Source organism: Ambystoma mexicanum, chromosome 2p, assembly GCF_040938575.1.
Source record: "Ambystoma mexicanum isolate Mex_15411 chromosome 2p, UKY_AmexF1_1, whole genome shotgun sequence".
NCBI classification, from domain to species: domain Eukaryota; kingdom Metazoa; phylum Chordata; class Amphibia; order Caudata; family Ambystomatidae; genus Ambystoma; species Ambystoma mexicanum.
Window position 1 is genome coordinate 68,164,691 of NC_090923.1, and position 18,290 is coordinate 68,182,980.

Consider the following 18,290-nt stretch of genomic DNA (forward strand, 5'->3'; position numbering starts at 1 on the left):
AAACAGCAGCAGCAGCAGCGGCGGCTGCAGAAGCAGCAAGGGCAGCTGAGGCTCAGCGGGCGTGGAATGGAGGCACGCCCGCAGAATGGCCGGACGCATCCTGACACACAACAGAAGAAAATGCTATAGGAAAATCAGCTTCCCGCCACTTACAGTCAAATCCCATCTGGAAAATAAACAATATTTGGCTGTAGGAGTCACGGGGGCGTTGCGCAAGAGCCCTGTGTCCGGGAACAGGACAGGACGGGCAGGCAGGTACAAGACGTGTGTACCAGGCTGTCACAGAGGCATGATCCCAGGCCCCGCCCAGTCCTCTGTTGCCCCTCCCCCACGAGGCAGGGGCTGCCCAGGCAGGCCGAGGAGGCTCAGTGAGCCCACACTCGCAGGAGGGTGCAGGAGAGAGCGCCGACCAGCTGCTGCCACCGGAGCTGTTGCCACCGCTGTGCACAGGAGAGACCCTCTGGCCGCACTACCCGGGGGCTTGGCCCACTGCAGCGTGGGACACGAGCCCCGCAGGCTGGCCTGAGAGAGCAGAGACCCCCCGCCCTCGTGCAAGGTGCAGCGGGATGCTCAGCTCCTCGGTGATGGCGCAGAAGGGCTGGGGGCTGCACGGCCCCTGAGATGCGCCGCGCACTCTGGCGAGAGAGCAGGTGCTGCTCGCGGCGTGAAATGGCCACGCCTGGGGCGTGCTGCAGCAAAGAGCGAGGCGTTGTGGGAATCTCAGCGGACACAACGCTGAGCGTGCATAGCGCCACTCTGCACGCCGGCTCCTTCTAGGCGCCTCCTGGCTGAAGAAGTCGCGGGACTGAAACTAGGAGAGGTGTGTATTCAGTTTCTCCCCGAAGCGCAGGTGGATTTCCTTGAAGTGGATCCTGTGAAGCAGCATGTTCCAGAGGGTGGCCCCCTGAACCGCCGAGCCCCCGAAGAACAATTAATGACACAATTGGCAATTTTATGAACACGATGTTGCACCAGGGCGATCGTTGACCGTTTCCCTTCTCTGCAGCAGGAAGCCAGGGGCCAGCCAGTGACCCCAAAGGCCGCTTCCATGACCGGGGTTACCCCCCTCAGCAGGGAGGCAGACCGGGCAGCGGTCGCCATGCCGGGTAGGGCGGCAGGATGCCTCGATGAGAGGCGATGGGCGCCTGAAAGGAGTGGTGACGCTGGGCCCCAGGACCCATCCAGCGGGAGCCCGGCCAGCAGCGTCCGGGGCCCCGCGGGGCCCGTGCGAGTCCGCAAGCACCAGCACAGCGTGAAGAGCCGCTACGAGGTGCTGGAGACCCTGGGAAGGGGCACCTACGGCAAGGTGAAGAAAGCCACGGAACGGGGCACCGGCAGAATGGTGAGTGCCCAGGCGGGGGCGCGCATACTTTCATATGTACTGCCATCAGCACATCACTGCTCTCTTGCACTTTTCCAGCTTATTCCCACTAACCCACACCCCCCCCCTCCCTCTTTCAGAGCCGCCAGGGGACCACTCCGGTGGTGATAGTGCACGGTACAAATATCCTTTAACATTAACATATATCTTGGCATCGGGGATGTGAATTGGACGGCACATTAATCTTGCAGAAGGGCGATGCCTGTGTCAAGATGTGTGGGCGCCCAATTCAACATGATAGGTGGGGGCCCCTTGCTGAGAGCGAAAACAGTCTGAGGCACCCGTAGGGTGCATACACTGCAATGACGATAATGATATGGTTAATAGCTGCCAGCCAGAAGGAAGTTTAAACACTACATGCCCACTGAAAAGCTATAAACCCTTCTTTGTCAGCAAGGGGCTGATGTGGAGGAACCGGTGCTAGTGACAATGAGGTGGTAACACTTCAGTAAATCCCGTGCTAAGAGAAAAAGCAGCTTGTAATGCAACTTAGCGTTGCTTGGGGGGGGGGGTGAGGGGGCTGAGTGTGCTATAGCCCACGGTCTGTTTGTTGTAGCCCCAGTTAGAAGCTTTGGGGATACAACCAAAAGGCTCGCTAGCCCCGAGTCCCCACAGTTCCAACAAAAGCATAGCCCTGGCTCTTTTCCTAGCCTAGCAACACCCCTGCAAGCGCTGCAACGCGCACATTTTAAGCCCCAGAACGAAAATAGAGAAATTAATAGTTTGCCGTGTTACAAGACTGCAGCCTGGCAACATGGGGGTAGTTGCCCCTGAGACTCGAGGCCCCTTTATTTGAAAATGTTGAAGGGCTCTGATGCCACCCATGCCACTTTGGCTAGGTGCTATTTCCCTCCACCTTGGGTAAGGCACAGCTGACACTTTTTTTATTCCGTTTTGTAACTGGCAGAGGAACGCTATACACATCCCACGTGACATAATGATTTGCAAGGAAAGCCCAGGCTTAGAAAGATAATTAGGTACTTAAGTCCCAGGTGGCAAAGTGCTATTGACTGCCACCTCTGGTAGTGGAAACCCTGCCGGCATCTCAAGCCAAGTGAAAACACTGGGTGTTCACTTAGATGCAGAATTACCCATGCACAAACACGTCAAAGCCCCCGCCTCCTCAGTGGCCTACATCACTAGACTCGTTAACCTCCGCAGAAAATCCCTATCCACGGACAGCTGACTCATCCTCGTCAGAGCCATTATAGGCAGTACATTGGACTACTGAAACGCCATCCTGCAGGCACCTCTTCTAAGAATCTCGTTGAACTTCAGCTGGTCCAAAACAATGTCCTCCGGGCTGTATAGGGCCTCGAGCACTCATACCACATCTCCCATGCCAGGCGTGATGCTCACTGGTTGCCTATCAAAGCATGCATTGATCTCTCTAACACACAGATGCATCCACAATACTGCACCCTCCTTCCTCACCCAACGCATCTCCAAAAGGACCAAGCTCCCCTGCCTACGGTCCTCATCCACCTTGTCATACCTAGATTTTTCAGAAAAAGAGCTGGGGGCACCTGCTTCACGGTCATTGCCCCCACCCTGTGGAATGCCCTACCTCTTCACGTCCAAGTATCCTACCTCCTCTTCACAAAACTACTAAAAACCTGGCTGTTTGACAAATACAACTAACCTGAAATCAGCGCTGTGATACTCACGGGTTTGGGCACTGTCAAAAAAAGCAATAAATAAAATAAAAGGTCAGGAGTCAGTGAAGGTGTAGCACATGGCATGAGGCAACATGGCAGCTATGCTGTGGAAGAGCTAGGCCAGATTATATCACACTGGGTGAACACAGAACCACACCGGGCCATTAAGTGAAGGTGTAGCACATGGCATGAGGCAACATGGCAGCTATGCTGTGGAAGAGCTAGGCCAGATTATATCAGACTGGGTGAACACAGAACCACACCGGGCCATTAAGTGAAGGTGTAGCACATGGCATGAGGCAACATGGCAGCTATGCTGTGGAAGAGCTAGGCCAGATTATATCAGACTGGGTGAACACAGAACCACACCGGGCCATTAAGTGAAGGTGTAGCACATGGCATGAGGCAACATGGCAGCTATGCTGTGGAAGAGCTAGGCCAGATTATATCAGTCTGGGTGAACACAGAACCACACCGGGCCATTAAGTGAAGGTGTAGCACATGGCATGAGGCAACATGGCAGCTATGCTGTGGAAGAGCTAGGCCAGATTATATCAGACTGGGTGAACACAGAACCACACCGGGCCATTAAGTGAAGGTGTAGCACATGGCATGAGGCAACATGGCAGCTATGCTGTGTAAGAGCTAGGCCAGATTATATCAGACTGGGTGAACACAGAACCACACCGGGCCATTAAGTGAAGGTGTAGCACATGGCATGAGGAAACATGGCAGCTATGCTGTGGAAGAGCTAGGCCAGATTATATCAGACTGGGTGAACACAGAACCACACCGGGCCATTAAGTGAAGGTGTAGCACATGGCATGAGACAACATGGCAGCTATGCTGTGGAAGAGCTAGGCCAGATTATATCAGACTGGGTGAACACAGAACCACACCGGGCCATTAAGTGAAGGTGTAGCACATGGCATGAGGCAACATGGCAGCTATGCTGTGGAAGAGCTAGGCCAGATTATATCAGACTGGGTGAACACAGAACCACACCGGGCCATTAAGTGAAGGTGTAGCACATGGCATGAGGCAACATGGCAGCTATGCTGTGGAAGAGCTAGGCCAGATTATATCAGACTGGGTGAACACAGAACCACACCGGGCCATTAAGTGAAGGTGTAGCACATGGCATGAGGCAACATGGCAGCTATGCTGTGGAAGAGCTAGGCCAGATTATATCAGACTGGGTGAACACAGAACCACACCGGGCCATTAAGTGAAGGTGTAGCACATGGCATGAGGCAACATGGCAGCTATGCTGTGGAAGAGCTAGGCCAGATTATATCAGTCTGGGTGAACACAGAACCACACCGGGCCATTAAGTGAAGGTGTAGCACATGGCATGAGGCAACATGGCAGCTATGCTGTGGAAGAGCTAGGCCAGATTATATCAGACTGGGTGAACACAGAACCACACCGGGCCATTAAGCACTTGGCACACACAGAAGCTTACTGGCCTGGTGGAATATTGACCTATTTGCCACCGCAAGCTAGTCCCTCCGAAGGGGTGTTGGCATGGGGCAGAACCGGTCACATGTCTGGTTGATGTGTCAAATGCGACTGGCTCCTTTTGAGGCTGAGAGGCTTTTATGAGGTATAGCTATATCCACAAACAGCCCATCTGTGCCAATACCCCCCCTGAGCATGCAGAGCTGCGTAATACTGGCATGCATCAGTGTGATTGAGGAGTGTGTGTCATTTAGTGCCCTCTCACGACTATCACAGAGTACTAGAAGGCATTCCAGTCAATAACTTCACTCTTCCAACATCAATAAATTGAGTTCTATTAAATTGGGTAATTATTACAGCGTTTAGAAGTGGACGGAGTCCAACATAAAGTGCTATGTAAAAACCTGTCTAATTACAGTGGTTCCCTGTATTTTTTTGAATGCTAAGTTCATAAAATAGCTCGGGGAGTTAATCATTTACCCGTGTGATCGGAGGTTCTGGTTCGGATCCCAGCAGCTCTGTCTCAGCCTTCATACTTCTGACATTTGTAAAAAAAAGTGCAGTAAATTGGGTGACGGCTATTATAACAACACTAAAAGCTCTTTATAAAAATAGGACGTCACTTTTCCCAACTACCAGGTCAAAATCAAGCAGGCTTGCTCAGCTGGATCTTTGAGTAGGCTGCTAGAGAATAGGGGTGCTGCTGTAAGTTAAACCTTCATACATATGTATTTGCACCTAGCAGGGTTAAAAATGCTGCCAGCCGGGAATTATTTAAGGCCCTGACTTTAGCCTACAACATGAGTCTGCAACCTTTGGATCTCCAGATGTGTTGGACTACACTTCCCATAATACCTGGCACTGGACTATGCAGGTTAGGAATGATGGGAGCTGTTGTCCACCACGTGATAACCTGGGTATCACTGATCAGGCCCAGGCCTGGCTGACCTCTTTCCTCTCGGACCGATCCTCTCAGGTCCAAGTTGGGTTCTTCCTCTCCTCTATCTCACTCGCTACCCGTGGTGTTCCCCAGGAATCTAACCTTTCTCCCTGGCTTTTCAACCAATACCTGTCACCTCTCGCCCACCGCCTTGCTGCTATCTGGCCCAACTTTCAGTGCTATGCGGATGACACTCAGGCTCCCCTCTGCTGCTTCTTCTCCCTCTTTCATCTCGGATTGTATGTCTGCAATCCAGGAGTGGTGGGCCGCCAACAATCTCTGCCTTAATGACAGTAAGACAGAGATTCTCCTCATCGGCACACCTGCAACTTCCTTTCCTCCTTTCCTGTCGCTCTCTGGCCGGCTTCTCTTGGCCCTCTTCCTGCTCCCACCTGTGAGGCTAAGAACCTCAGGGCCATCTCCAACACCACGCTTTCCTTTTCTCCTCACATCTGACGTCTCTAAGAATTCAAACTACTAACTGCACCTTCTCGGATGTATTCTTTCTCACCTTCCCCAGAAGCTCACTGTCTCTAGAGCCCTGATCCTCTCTAGGCTGCAACAGCCACTTTCTAAATCTGCCTGCCTCTACTCTCCGCCCTCTACAACTCATCCAGAACAGGACTACAAGACTTGTCCTTGCCTCATGCCCAGGGATCATATCTCTTCAGCCCTGAACTCTCTCCATTGGCTCCAAGTGGCTGCAAGGATCAAGTTCGAGACCCTCTGCATTGTCCACTAGGCCTTCTGGGGCCTGGGACTGCAATACCTCCAACTCTCTTCAAGGAGCTCTTCACTCCTCCACCACCAAGCAACGGGTTGGGGCAGATCTCTCTCTTCTGCTGGTGCCTCCCTCTGGAACAGCCTCCCTGCCTCTCTGAACCTTGAGCAGAACCTTCTCTGGTCCAGGAAGCACCTTAAGACCTTCCTCTTTGCTTCTGCCTTTTCTCTTCCTCTCCACTTCTGATCTCCTGTCTGATACTGCATTGGTCACCTGGTGACCCTCTGAATTAGGGCCTAGGTCCCTGCCCACCCAGTTGCATACCTGAGTGCCTCCTGGCAACCCCTGCAATTGGGCCTGTATCTGCAACCCTACAGTCCCCTTACCTGGACTTATTGGACACCAGCTGTCTGCACTTAACCCTTGCACTTGCCACCTGCTGGCCGCACTACTTGTTGTTTTGATCCCTTGTACGGCACTTGCCCCTGGCACTTTTCCCCTTGCACTCGCTCGATCTCAATGTCACTAGGTCTGGTAAGATCGTTGTCTCTGTTTCCCCTCCCTTGCCTCGTCGTGCCTTGAAACACTCGTGTAAAGGCTCATTGTAATGCCATATCCTATATCATATCACATCTGGAGGGCCATCGGTTTCATACACCTAGCTTAGAAGATCCTAGTTAGCTTGACACCAACAGCTACCAGGAGCTACTATTTGCTGCCCAAGCCAAGGGTGCCATACAAAGCATGATGGGTGATATGTACTGGAGAAAAAGTTATATAGCGTCCATCTCACGTGGTATGAATTGTGACACTGTGTTGTGGTGCAGAATTCTGAGCTAGGTGGCATCAAAGAAAAAGGGGGTCAGCAAGGAGACAGCAACAGAGATCCGTTCAGTAACGGAACAGATGTAATGTAATTGTCATTTGTATAGTGCCTTTTTCCATTGATAGGGTCTCGAAGCGCTGTAGATGAATGGCCTGGGGAGACAAAAGTCCAAGGTATGGGAAAATCATCTGAAGAGTTTAGAATGCATGTGTGAATTTTACCCGATGCAAAGAAGGGTAGGGGTGGCCAGGGCCCTATCGGGTACCCACATGGAACTGGCATGTTGGTGGGTGTTAAGCAGTCGTCCGGGGAGTATGCGAGTGCAGGAGACTCATATCGGGCCCAGTACCTATTGGGCAGAGTTATGAATGTAGAAGACAAGATGCTCAGACGAAATGAGAACTCGCGGGAAAGAAATGTGAAAAGGGTGTATAAGGGAAATCAGTGTAAAGAGGAATACAAGTGAAACGCAGGGCAACAGGGCAAAAGAGAGAGCGGTTTATGACACATGGAGTCTTGGGTGCATAGTTGCATGTCAGTTTGGAAAGTTTATCATCTTTCGGGCTCTTGGCAGCGGCTGTTCTGACTTGTGCATCTCTATGGTTAAATTGCCTTTCGAAAGTCACATGTTCTCTACGTTTCTTTTAAACTTTGTATGCATTTCTTTTTTTTTCTTTTTTTTATAGAAGTAATCCATTAAATGCGCTTCTTCCTAAGAACCCACTCGTGAGATTTTGATATCACCTGGATAGCGATGAGTAGCTCCTGGTTAGAGCAAAAGGGCGACACCCAGGCGCTACTTCAAGCTTCTGCTCCATTCATCCCAAAATTAACCCCTGCGAAGACAGCCCATTTGCAGCTTACATCAGTGGAAGGGATTGCTGGCCGGTTTCAATGTCTGTCCATCCCCCACTTCTGCACAGTCGCCCTGCAGAGCACATGGATAATTTAGAGAGGGTGGGGGAAGGGCGTAGTCAGGGCTACCATTCTTAGGATCAATATTCTGTGATGGGCATGTCACATTAGAGGCACACCACAGGGGAGGTGGGAGTCTGGCAGAATTGCAGGGGGTCAGTGGGTGCAAGCCTTTTAATGTTAAATTACTAATAAAGTGTACAGTGCTACCTGCACAATTTGTAACACGTGTGCCTCCCGTTTACCTGTACATACTGGCCTGTCGGCCTACTACTGTGCTGTACATAACATTGGTCTATTTTATTCTTGCATTATGTATATTCTTTGTACTGTAACCAAGTTTAGAAAATTCTTGTAAAGGCTGCGCCCTGATACCCCCGGTACGCTCGCGCATTACAAATAATAAAACAAACAAACAAACAAACTAGGGGTGACGAAAGCCTGCATGGACCGGGATCCAGAAATCAGGTGGCGACTTGATGCAACCTGCCTCCCCCCTCCCCCCAGTAGAGCCCTAAACACCTGCACTCCCTTAACCCTGTGAGTAACTGTATAAGTATAACCCAGAGGTCTGCAACCTTTGACTCTACAGATGTGCTGGACTAAAATTCCCATAATATCTGGCTATTGACTATGCTGGTTAGGCTCGGACTAGGCCCATGGCCGAACCAAAAATACACAATTCTGGTGTGGGCTAGTGTTTCTAGTCGAAGTGGCTCAGGTTTTTGGCCAGTTTGATGAGTTAATTTACTTTACGGCTAGTAGTTTTGACCAGTGTTGCTGAATAAATATTCTTTAAAATGCACAATTTGCATCACACTTTCTCAAAACACTCCCCCTTGGGTGCTACTCAAACAGTGTCACGAAAGGAATGAATAGCCATTTGAAACTGTGGGCCACTTTTTCATTGGTTTCCACGTGACAATTGTATGGCCCAGTCCGACCTTGATGCTGGTTAGGAATGATGGGGGGTGGGGGGGCGTTGTAGTCCAAAACATCCGGAGAGTCAAAGGTTGCAGACTCTTTCATAAACGGAGTATAATGTCACGACCGCATCCTCTGTTCCTGGCTCCTGATTGGCTAATCACGTGCTGCCTCTCTTCCTGGGCATCAGTGCACGTGATAGACACATTTTACAGCACGCACCAAATGAGAGCTGTGCTTTCCCTAATCAAACGGGTTTACACATTTTTAATGTCAAACACCGATTGACAAAAATAGGCCCCTTTTAAAAAAAAAAAAAAAAAGATTTTTGATCCAGCCCCCTTTATTATAATTAATAATACTGTTATATTTGCACCCTGCGCATATCCATAGTGATGGCAATGTTGGGTTTTTATACGTTGAAAAGCCGAATGTAAAACAATGCAGCGAAAACACTGATCTATTTATATTTTTGTCGAATTAGCCAAATGGCTTTTTCTTTTTTTAATTTTTTTAAAATAAGGTGGAAGACCTCCCGCAACCGCCCCCACCCCACACTCGCATCCCCCCTACCTTAATGTATTCCCAGGCACAGAATTTTCTGCGAGATGAAGTGCAAAATACATTCAATAAGCAAATCGCCATTTTCGGCCTCGTTATTATGTCCTTCGTTTTTTTGAGGTAATACTAAGTGCGGGCCTGACATTTGAGCTATATATGCCGAGTTAAAGGTATCGAGTAATGGAGCCCGCAATCCATGTGCGAATTGGGGAAACCCGGTGGAGTCTAAGAAGAGTTATGCAGACGATGGCTGCATGTGTATATCGCTCGATACACCTCGTTTAGACGCTAATATTAAATAATGGAAGCCTTTCTTAGTCACCTTTTCACTCTGTGGTTCCATGTACGTCTGGGATTTATGAAGCGCAAAATCTAGCTGGCGGGCAACAGAGCGTTGTACATGGAGGGCACACCCATGGCATTGCCAGTAGGGTGCAGGGGTAGCAGACGAGCTCGGAAGGATCTCAAAGGGGGGCAGGGGGCTTGAGTGGAGCGGTCAGCGAGAGTGTAGGGTGCTCGGGTCATCCTGAAGTGCAGGGTGGACGGGGCCAGTCTCGCCTGTGTTACTAACTGGTTCCAGAGAGAAGGTGCCTGGCAGGAAGGGCACCTTGCACCCTGTTTCCCCCCCATTGGAGGTCTTTATTCCAAGCCTGGCACTATCGTGATATCTGCTGGTGCGCTGGCCTCTAGAGCTGCTGCTGCTGTGTTTGGTTTCCACTGCTTTGTAGGTGATGCCCGCTGTCTTGAGCATGATGCCTGCTGGAAGCTGTAGCCAGCGCAGCTCTGTGACGCTGGGGGCGGGGTGAAGTGGGCGCATTTTCTGAGTCCGTTAGTTAGACATGCCAATGTATGATAGGCAGCTTTCAAAGGGTCCACGGTGGAATCCGGGAATCCTGCAAGTAGGCTGTTGCCCCCTTCCAGGAGGGAGGTGACGGGGGCTTGGGCACTTTTTCTGAAAATGTGGGTGAGGATGAATGGCTTGAATTTGCAGAAGAGCGCAGGCTGGTACCATGCGGCTCACGGTCCCCATCTGATGAAGTCTATGGAACGTTCAAAAGTTCATGCATTGGACCATTTAGCATATTAATTTCAGTTGGTCCAATAATAATCAAAGTATGGATTCCTGTGATTTCAGCTATAAAACAGACTATAGTCCCCTAATGTTTAGGCGAGTCTCATTAACACCTTCTGGGGCTTTGACCAAGACATTGCCAGGAGCATACCCTCCGATTCCGGCTTGAAAGTATGGAGAACTGAATGCTCTGACCTGGACCTCTGTGTGCCCGCTGACCCACCAAGGCCTGATTTCAGATAATGCAAAACAGGGGAAGGAACTTTAAGTAAGTCCACAATATTGGCAAAGAGCATTTTCGAGTGAAATGTCTGAGTCGCATCAATTGCACTTCATATTTTAGCCACACATCTATGCATTATCCTGGATTATAGCACTGGATCAGTGTCATGTGGTGCCACCATGTCAAGCCGGTATATGACCTAAGCGTTTACTATTCCAGACACGTGATTCCAGCTTTCGGATAAGGAAACCACCATCCTTGCCAACCTGCAAGTGAAGAGTCTTGTGCCACATCCATGTTGCGCCCTCTTTAGAGCACATGAGAAGAGAGTAGTTCAGGGGTCGGCAACCTCTTGCTCTCCAGATGTTTTGGACAACAACCCCCATCATTCCTCACGAGCATAATCAATAGCTAGATATTATGGGAATTGTGGAGAGCCAAATGTTGCAGAGCCCTGTTTATTTCACCTGGTCAAGGTTACAAACTTTTCAATAACTAATGCTTATGTCCTTGGGTCCAGGATCTTGAGACATTTAACCAATGTCTGGTTTGGACCGTAATCCCCTAACATTTATTACAAGCATTGAAGGAAATGGACAAGCTGGACTTGGGCCCGTGGAGTCAGGTGAACACAATCAAGACGACGATCCTCCCCAAATCATTTCTTCTGTTCAATAATTTGCCTCTAAATTCTTGAGATATGTGCCCTGTTTAAGAGATATATTTGTAGAGCGAAAAAGGGATATTTATTCTGGATCGTACGATTATATCTACCAAGCCGCTATGTTGGTTTTGAATTTCCCAATTTCAAGAAATATTATTATTAGGACTTTAGTGTCCAATAGAATCACAAGCAAACATCACGACTGCACCAGAAAACTCCAAAAGCGAGAAAGACTGAGTCAGCCGATATTCTCCATTCTATCAACCCCCAGAAATAGAGAAGATGCTCCAGGCTGGGGGGGGTTTCTGTTTTCAAGAAACGTGGTCCATTTGGTTGGTTCCAACAATGGTGAAAATCTAAGGCACCGTCGGCAACCTTAGGATCGCCAGATATTTTTGACTACAACTCCCATGATCCCTCCCCATTGACTATTCTGACTAGAGCTGATGGGAGCTGTAGTACAGAATATCTAAAACCCCTTGTTTTGCAGAACCCTCATGTGGCACATCCGTCTGGAAATTGCAGGCAAGATTAGGAAATACTCAAGTTGGCCACATGTGGACCTAAAGTAAAAATCATGGTAATATTAGTGCTTTTAAAATTATTACGGGTAGTGTGCCCCATGTCCAAAGACTCATTCCTTGAGTTTCTATTAATTTACCCAGAAAACCAGATTGATTGGTGTCCCATTAACGAATCAAAAAGTGAGATCTTGGGCGAGTAATGTTTTGTATCCAGGATGACCTCAGCTCAAGGAACCCATGTCCCACACCGCATGAAGAAGGAACTCTGGGTGTTTAGGTTTAAGACAAGGTCGGAATTGGCCTGTGGCTGGGGAGTTTTCCCTGCATCATTACAACAAGTAAGTCATCGTTGGTATCTGGTGAGTGGATGATAGCCTTGCTGTGACTCTCAAAAGAATTAAGCGTTAAGACCCGATCCGGTGGGCCGAAACCGGTCTTAATGATGTTAGCCAAGTTGCCAATCTGGCAACCTGGGGGGCTGACAGCATTTATTTTAATTCAATAAATAGGACGCCTAGCAGCGTCCTATTAATTCAGTGAAAATACTTCAGTAAGATGGCCGCCATGGATCTGGAAGGCGGAACTCCATATGGAGCCCCTCTTCCATTTCCATGGTGGCCACATGGGACCATGAGCAGAAGCAGCTGCTGCGGCGGCATCTACCACCACTGCATTAAGGTAAGTGGGGAAGGGGGAGAGAAAAAAGAGAAGGGACAATGGCGGGAAGATGGCGGGTGGGGAAAGCAGATTTACATCAGGAGTTTCAGCCTGCGTTCTTTGCCTCTTGATTGGCTGCCTCCCCTATGCTAATTAAGCATTAACATCCAATCCACCAGGCCCGAGCGAGGGCTTTTAACGATTCGGTCTGCCGGAGTGTGTAAATGCTAATAGCCCCGCAGGTTGCCAATCCAGTAACCTAGGCTGCTGAGAGGATTGTGTTTTGATTGAATGAACAGGACTCTGCGCAGCAGTCCGTACATTCAATCAAAACACTGTACCAAGATGTCCGCCCCGAGATGGAAGATGGGGGAGGGCACATACGGAGGCCCTCTTCCATTTCCATGGTGGCCACAATGGAGCGGTAGCTCAAGCTGCAGCAGTGGCCGCGGATCCGACGCTGCCACCGCAATCGGGTAAGTGGGGATGAGGGAAGTATTGAAAAATAAAGGAAGGGACAGTGGGGGGAAGATGACGGGTGCGGGAAGCATCCATCAGACTGCTCGGAACATGGATTTAGATCAGCTGTTTCAATCCGCTTTACGAGCAGCCTGATTGGTTGCTGCCCCTGTGCCGGGGTCTAAGGTGGCATATAGCAAGTCTTATAATAAGTATATCTCTTCTTGCGGGCATGATGCAATGTAATTTCACCATGGCACCACAGCCCCTGGGACAATTAAACCAGAGTCAACCTGAATCCTGTAGCACATCAACCCTCAAAAGGTTTAAGTTGCATTGTGGAGCGGGGTGGGGTTATGCCTGGTAGTGGAAGGTGGAGGCAGGGTGTGTCATAATTTCTATAGCAGTTGCTGGATTGTAATGGCCCTTACTGTAGACTACAATCCTGCAACAGTGAGCGCGTAGCGGCTACAGCGCCCTGGGCGATTTCAGAAAAATGTTGCGCCCCGCCTTTTTTTTTCCTTTTTCTTGTAACTTCCCGCTCCATCGTCTGAGCTGGGAGTTAATGACTTTAATAGGGCGCTCATGCAATTGTAATAAAAACCACATTGTGTTGGAATGGGGAGGTAGTCCTCGGGTGCTGATGCTTTTGCATCAGCACCCTATTGTTGTATGCGGCCCGCCACCGTGGACGCATTTAATAACAATAGGGCAACAGCTGTGCTTTCCTTCACTACGCCAACTCGGTGGACCCTTGAAAGACTCCCCCGAACTGGTGTTGCTGGGGACTAATGGTGCCCCGGGCAGTCTCATGGCCCCTAGGTTTATAATGGGAGGGAAAAAACCCTCATCAGCCCTGGGTTTATAATGGGAAACACCCATCACTCAGCCCTGGGTTTATAATGGGAAGAGCCCATCATCCAGCCCTGGGTTTATAATGGGAAGAGCCCATCATCCAGCCCTGGGTTTATAATGGGAAGAGCCCATCACCCAGCCCTTGGTTTATAATGGGAAAATGCCATCCCCCAGCCCTGGGTTTATAATGGGAAAATGCCATCACCCAGCCCTGGGCTTATAATGACAAGAGCCCATCACCCAGCCCTGGGCTTATAATGACAAGAGCCCATCACCCAGCCCTGGGCTTATAATGACAAGAGCCCATCACCCAGCCCTGGGCTTATAATGGGAAGAGCCCATCACCCAGCCCAGGGTTTATAATGGGAAAATGCCATCACCCAGCCCTGGGTTTATAATGGGAAGAGGCCATCACCCAGCCCTGGGAAGAGCCCGTCACCCAGCCCTGGGTTTATAATGGGAAGAGCCAGTCAAGCAGCCCTGGGTTTATAATGGGAAGATCCCATCACCCAGACCTGGGTTTATAATGGGAATAGCCCATCACCCAGCCCTGGGTTTATAATGGTGGGAAAAGGCCATCATGGGGAAAAGGCCATCACCCAGCCCTTGGTTTATAATGACAAAAGCCCCTCACTCAGCCCTGGGTTTATAATGGGGAAAATGCCAAAACCCAGCACTGGGTTTAAAATGGGAAGAAACGGTCACCCAGCACTGGATTTATAATGGGAAGAGCCAGTCACCCGGACCTGGGTTTATAATGGGAAGAGCCTGTCACCCGGCCCTGGGTTTATAATGGGAAGAGCCCGTCACCCAGCCCTGGGAAGAGCCTGTCACCCAGCCCTGGGTTTATAATGGGAAGAGCCCGTCACCCAGCCCTGGTTAGAGCCCGTCACCCAGCCAGCCCTGGGTTTATAATGGGAAGAAACTGTCACCCGGCCCTGGATTTATAATGGGAAGAGCCCGTCACACAGCCCTGGGTTTATAATGGGAAGAGCCCGTCACCCGGCCCTGGGTTTATAATGGGAAGAGCCCGTCACCCGGCCCTGGGTTTATAATGGGAAGAGCCCGTCACCCGGCCCTGGGTTTATAATGGGAAGAGCCCATCACCCAGCCCTGGGTTTATAGTGGGAAGAGCCTGTCACCCGGCCCTGGGAAGAGCCTGTCTCCCAGCCCTGGGAAGAGCCCATCACCCAGCCCTGGGTTTATAATGGGAAGAGCCCGTCACCCAGCCCTGGGAAGAGCCCGTCGCCCAGCCATGGGTTTATAATGGGAAGTGCCCGTCACCCAGCCCTGGGAAGAGCCCGTCACCCAGCCCTGGGTTTATAATGGGAAGAGCCCGTCATCCAGCCCTGGGTTTATAATGGGAAGAGCCCGTCACCCAGCCCTGGGCTTATAATGGGAAGAGCTATCCCTCCCCCTCCCTCGCCCCCTCCCCCCCGGAACGGCCCAGTAGCAAGCGTGCCATTATGCTGCGCTGACCTGATGCCACCCCTTGCCTTGCGTGGCACAGTTAGAACAAAACATGTACCTCCGGGCTACCCACCTCCCAGAGCCCCTCCAGGCAGGGAAGGGTGTAACCACAGCCTGATGTTGAAATAAACACCTGCCTTGGCTGCTTGCATGCCAACACACATCCCAGCGTGGGCTGGAAAGGCCTGAAACGAGCTCAGCCACACAGCACGGTTACGTACCTTCATAGCTGGCGCACATAACGTGCGTGCCTCGTTCATTTCCGAAAATGCTAGTCCAATCATGGTGCGACGTTTGCATTCTGGGACTTGTAGTTCTGGGTGTTTAATTTGAGAATCTGCACTGTAGTCTCAGATTGCAACGCTAAAACCAGTACTGGACTCGCGAACTGGACTTGTATCCCCAGAATGGCATGTGGCATTCTGGCATATGTGTGTTCTGCACAACGTGGTCGAGACAGATCACACAGAACAGGGTGGTGGGGGTGGTGGGGGAGGGGCAAACCTCTAATTTCTTATTTTAAAAAAAAAACTGGCGCCCTGGGGTAACGTGTGAGGCCATTGTGATGCTTGCGGAGTGGAAGGAAAGACTCGGCCGCTCCCAGTGGGGGAGGGGTGTGTGTGCGCATTGCGTCGCCACATTTGAAGGTGTGGACGTCACTTAGACGTCTTCCTCGTTACCTCTGCCCCCTTGCCCCCTCTGCTCACCTGCCGTGTGAGCAGGGGGGGGGGCGCATGTGCCCGGGTGCCCCAGTGTAAGGGGACACATTTCCAGAGCAATTAGCGACACTTAGAAACAGATTGCACAGCATAATTACCCCCGAGTCATTAATGAGCAGCTGATGCTAAGGACCACTCTGCACCCGGGCCCCCTCAAGATCAGGGCAGTCACATAAGAGGAAAGAAACATGTTATTATTAGATTTTTTTTTATATATTATTTATGTCGATTTTCGGACCCGTTATTTACGTGTCTGTATAATGGGTTTAGTCGTCATGATAAGATATGATATGATAGGTTATTTAGAATACCCCGAGGTTTCTAAGAGCAGACCCGGGAATCGAACCTGTGATGCTCCAAGTCGTCTTGCTTCCAAAGCGAGCACCTTGCCGCTGAGCTATCCTCCTGAGACCTTGCCGAAGTAATTGCTCAGTCTGGCAGCATAGATATGGGGCATTTCAAGCTTGCCTGGGCGATTAATCCGAACCCTGCTGACCTGGAGGTCAACATTAAGCCGAGTTTTGGCCAAAATCAAGGACCGAGCTTGAGGAAATGTGAGCTGCCAAATGACGGACCGATGTGAGTGATGCGGGACCATTTTCTTAATGTGGATCCACTGAGGCGGGCCTTCTTTATCCACATCTGTGGTTGCACCCGAGTGAGCCGGAGCCTGAAGCGGATCTGGAACCTGCCCACATGCATCTCAGAGGTGCCAAGCAGTGCCACATACATGTTTAGTAGGATTGTTGAGAGCAAAGACCTCTGCTACACTCTGCACGTGACCTCTGCCAGTGCACAGAGGGAGGAACCAAGCTGGGCCTGTTGGGTAAACAGCAAAGAATTGAAGCACTGCAGTGCTGTCCCCGCCACCCCCAGTTTCTAGATGAGAAGGATCAAACTATACATGATATTTTGATCTTGGGTCAGAAGCAATTTCTCCCTAATGTTCATGAGGGTTTTTTCAATCCCACGATGCGGTTAAAAGGCAGATTTATTAGGTAGCCATCTTCAATGTAGGTAGTGATTTATTAGGTAGCCATCTTCAATGTAGGTAGTGATTTATTAGGTAGCCATCTTCAATGTAGGTAAACTGTTTGGAAGCAACGCAGGTCTCTTTGTTTTTTGCTAAACATGGCGGGCCGAAGATCGGCCAGAAGATGGCCATGATCTCTCCATCAGTGTTTCAAAATTATTGAATCCTTATGATTAGATTATAATTCTTGTTGTATAACTTGCTTAATACGAGCGAGTGGTTTCTAAGCACGGGATCTGGATTCGAACCTGTGTTGCACTGTGTTGTCTTGCTTCCAACACAACTGCGTTTCCCCTGAGCTATTCTTCTCTCCGAAGATGCAACCTGTACCAAAAACAAGAAGAAATGTACCTGCAGATCAGCGGTGACGTGCAAGGCTGGCTGGTTTTTGTTTTATCCGAGATATAATGTTTGCGTTTGTACCTTTGACACCAGATAAAATGTTACGGTGGTAAGGAGCACCTCTGAGAGGGTATCTTCCGGGGCTCTTGTAATCTTGTCCTACAAGACTGCTTTGTAAACTGTTGGACAATGAAGCCCCCCACCCCCAAATAAAACGGCTGGGTTTAAAGCAATCCATCCACCCATTGGTGTACCGCCGATTTTGGCTTCCACAAAAGCTTGGTCGGAGCCCTGAAGAAATGGTGCTGGCAAAGAATGTAACCACAGATATCTCACCAACCTCAAATCTCTCCACGCCAACCGTAGGCATCTAATCGCCAAGGCCACAGCTGTTTACTACTCCCCTACCATTGTGGTATCCTCTATTGGAGCAAAGCTCTCTTTGAAGTTGGCAAGATTTGTACCAAGCCCTCACCCGACCCGAGGTACCAGCAACTCAAGAAAAATGCAACGGGATAGAGAGAATACAAAAAAAGGTCAGATCTTCTAATCGATCTCCCCCAGCATTAGCCCCCCAATGCATCCCAGAACTGACACCGCTGCTCTGAACCAAATTCTGACCTCTCTCCCCCTCACCCTGGACCTCCTAAAATGCTTGCCTACCTCATACCAACCTCCTACTCTGACAATATCATTCTGGCCTCCAGCAATAAACCACTGACTGGTACGGCGCTGAACGATTTCTTCAGCATTATTAATGCCTTGCTTACTAAAGGCTCATTCCCGACACCGTCCAGACTGGTCTTCTACAACCTATCCTGGACTCAGACGTACTGGCCAACTACTATCCCACTACGAACCTTCTGTTTTATCATCAAAACCTTA

The 18,290-nt window shown here is 50.0% G+C and overlaps 1 protein-coding gene across 1 annotated transcript in view; it reads left to right on the forward strand.

Annotated features, from left to right (window-relative positions):
• Positions 1-357: 357 nt before the first annotated feature.
• Positions 358-18,290, forward strand: part of LOC138566212 (NUAK family SNF1-like kinase 1) — a 235,144-nt gene continuing 217,211 nt past the window's right edge. Inside the window, exon 1 of the mRNA XM_069643269.1 lies at positions 358-1,342. Within this exon, the coding sequence (XP_069499370.1) occupies positions 1,049-1,342 (294 nt within the window). The 5' untranslated portion in view covers positions 358-1,048. The remainder of the gene's footprint in view (positions 1,343-18,290) is intronic.